The 2,600-nt window shown below is 49.1% G+C and overlaps 1 protein-coding gene across 1 annotated transcript in view; it reads left to right on the forward strand.

Moving 5' to 3' along the window:
• The first annotated feature begins 2,008 nt into the window (after positions 1–2,008).
• Positions 2,009–2,600, forward strand: part of PEX11G (peroxisomal biogenesis factor 11 gamma) — a 23,820-nt gene continuing 23,228 nt past the window's right edge. Inside the window, exon 1 of the mRNA XM_044685384.1 lies at positions 2,009–2,068. Coding sequence (XP_044541319.1) covers positions 2,009–2,068 — 60 coding nt within the window. The remainder of the gene's footprint in view (positions 2,069–2,600) is intronic.

Below are 2,600 nucleotides of genomic sequence, written 5' to 3' on the forward strand. Positions count from 1 at the left end.
AAGTTACCAAAGATCTCTCAGGAGCCAAAACTGATGACCTCTTCTCAATCCTCATCCTGCTTGACCTCACTGTCTTCCTGGATCCTGTCCTCTGGGTTGTGGTAACTTTGTCCTGGCTGTCCTTCTACATGACTCTCCATTGCTGCCCAGTTATCTTTGCTGGATTGTCATCCATGTCATGCTCACTAACTCAGAGTATATATCCCAGAGGTCTGTTCTGAGACCTCTTCTCTTTCTCCTGCTTTCTCACTTAGTCACCTCCTTAGCTCCCCAGGATTTAATTATCACCTTTATATAGACAATAATAATAATTGCTAGCATGAATATAGCACTTTACAAAGCACTTTACACTTGTTTATTTACAAAGCACGTTACAATTGTTCATTTGATCTTCACAACAATCCTGTGAGGTGGGTGCTATTATCATCCCCATTTTGCATATGAGGGAAACTGAGGCTATGTGGTTAAGTGACTTGCTCAGGGTCATACAGCTAATACATATCTGGGGCAGGATTTGAACCCAGAGTTTCCTGACTCCAGACTCACTTTTCTCCCCTTGGCATTCCCCAGCTGTATGGCCCAAATGACCTTGAGCAGACCACTTCCCTTTTGGGGGGTCTAAGTTTCCTCAGCAGTCAAACAAAAGGAATTAGACAAGATAGGACCTCTTGGGGTCCTTACAGCCTTTCAGTCTCCCATTCTTTGATCTGTAAAATGCTGATGATGCCTTATTATTCTTAACTGGCAAGGGAGCTGTGAATTTATAGTGAAACAATGTATGTAAAGTACTTTATATCCTTGGAATGGCTTCCTCAATTTCAGCTCTCTTGACTCTTAAGTCACTGGCTCCACCTCCATGCCCCTCTGCCTGTCCCCACAAACCTCTAGATTCCTCCCTTAGCTCAGCAGGAAACTCTTTAAGAGGCCCAACTGCTAATAAGCCACAGGCCCCTCCCCTGGGTTTCTAGCCTTATTTCATGTTACTTCTCTAATTACCATCTCAGTTTCAGCCAAACAAGGCTACCATCTGTTCCATCTCCCGTCTCTGCACCTTAGCAAAAGCTGACATTTGGACCCGTGTCTAGTGTTTTCCCTTTCATCTCTTTGCCTCTTAATTAATATCCTGACACCTCCCACCCAAGGCATTTCCTAACATCCTTTGTTGCTGGTGCTGAATCCTTCATGAAATGAATTTGTATCGACTTTGATAGCACAGTAGATAAGAGTGGTTCAAGCCTGGAGTTTGGAAGAGGTGAATTCAAATTTAGCCCCAGCCACTCAACTAGCTGTGTCACCCTGGGCAAGTCACTTAACCCTGTTTACCTCAGTTTCCTCATCTGTCAAAGGGGCTATAGAAGGAAATGGCAAATCACTCCGGTATCTTTGTCAAAAAGAAAAAAATCCCACCAGGAGGTTTTGAAGAGCCAGACACTGAACACCACCACCTAGGTACACAGTAAATTCTCCGACGGAAGAGGTCCTTGAAGGCTGGTGTCTCAGCAGTCTGACACAAGGCCTTGCATAAGGGAGGTCCTTAATAAATATTTGTTGAATTGAATCCAACTGAACCGAAAGACAGGCATTGTCAAGGTGGAATGATAATAACAGACGCATGTAGCTCTTGTTATAAGCCCTGGGAGGGAAGTGTTATTATTATTCTCATTTTACAGCTGAGTTCTTGGAGCAAATCACTTTCTGGGCCTTTTTCCTCATCTGTAAAAAGAGGAAGCTGGCATCTGGCCTAGACAACCTCTAAAGTGCTGTCTTCCCCCGCCCCCAACCCTCCCGCCGCTAAATTTACGGTCATGGAAATCGAAACTTAAAGAGGTTTAGATGGAGGGGCCCAGGTTAGCGTGGAACAGGAAAACGACAAGGGGCGGGGATTTATGAATGGCCGACAAGCCCCGCCCCTCTCCCCTCCCGCGAGCACGCTGCGCTTTCCCTCTCCGACTACCCGCCCCTCCCGCGGCGTGATGACGCCAACGCCAGCCATCCCGGAAGTGTTGCCATGGCGGCGCTGAGCGGCCTGGTTTCTGCGCTGGAGTCCTATAGAGGCCGTGACCGCTTGGTGAGGCCCCGGGAGGGCTAGGACCGGACCTCGGGAGCAGGCGAGGATGGCGAGGTTGCCGGCTTCTCGCTGTGCCCTCTTCCTTCTCGTACCCGAGTGTCAGCCCGGCCCGACTATGGGCCCCGGGTTTCTTGGGCGGGATGTCCCTGCAGGCCCGGCCTGAGCAGTCAGTCATCGGAAGCCATGAAGCCTCTCTGGAGAATGAGTAGGGGCTTCCCGTGTTTCCACCCCTAAGACCTCTGGGAATAGAGACGATCTGTGTTCTGACAACCCAACCACTATGCCCCGCCACTCAAACCCTGGGACAGGACTTGACTAAAACACCCCCTAGGCTCTGGGTCTCCTTTCCCCCCATCTCTTCCTCATCGATTGTTGGACAGTTAAAATGTGAAGAACCACCCCCTCTTCCCCAGGACTAGGATTCCCGGGGAGCAGAAAGAGCCTTGGATTTGGGACTAAGGGACCGTGGTAAACAAACCTTTCTTAAGTCTGTAAACATGGTTTAAGCTCCAGCTACGTGGCGGGGGGGGGG

The sequence above is a fragment of the Gracilinanus agilis genome, chromosome 1 (assembly GCF_016433145.1).
Source record: "Gracilinanus agilis isolate LMUSP501 chromosome 1, AgileGrace, whole genome shotgun sequence".
In the NCBI taxonomy this organism is placed as follows: domain Eukaryota; kingdom Metazoa; phylum Chordata; class Mammalia; order Didelphimorphia; family Didelphidae; genus Gracilinanus; species Gracilinanus agilis.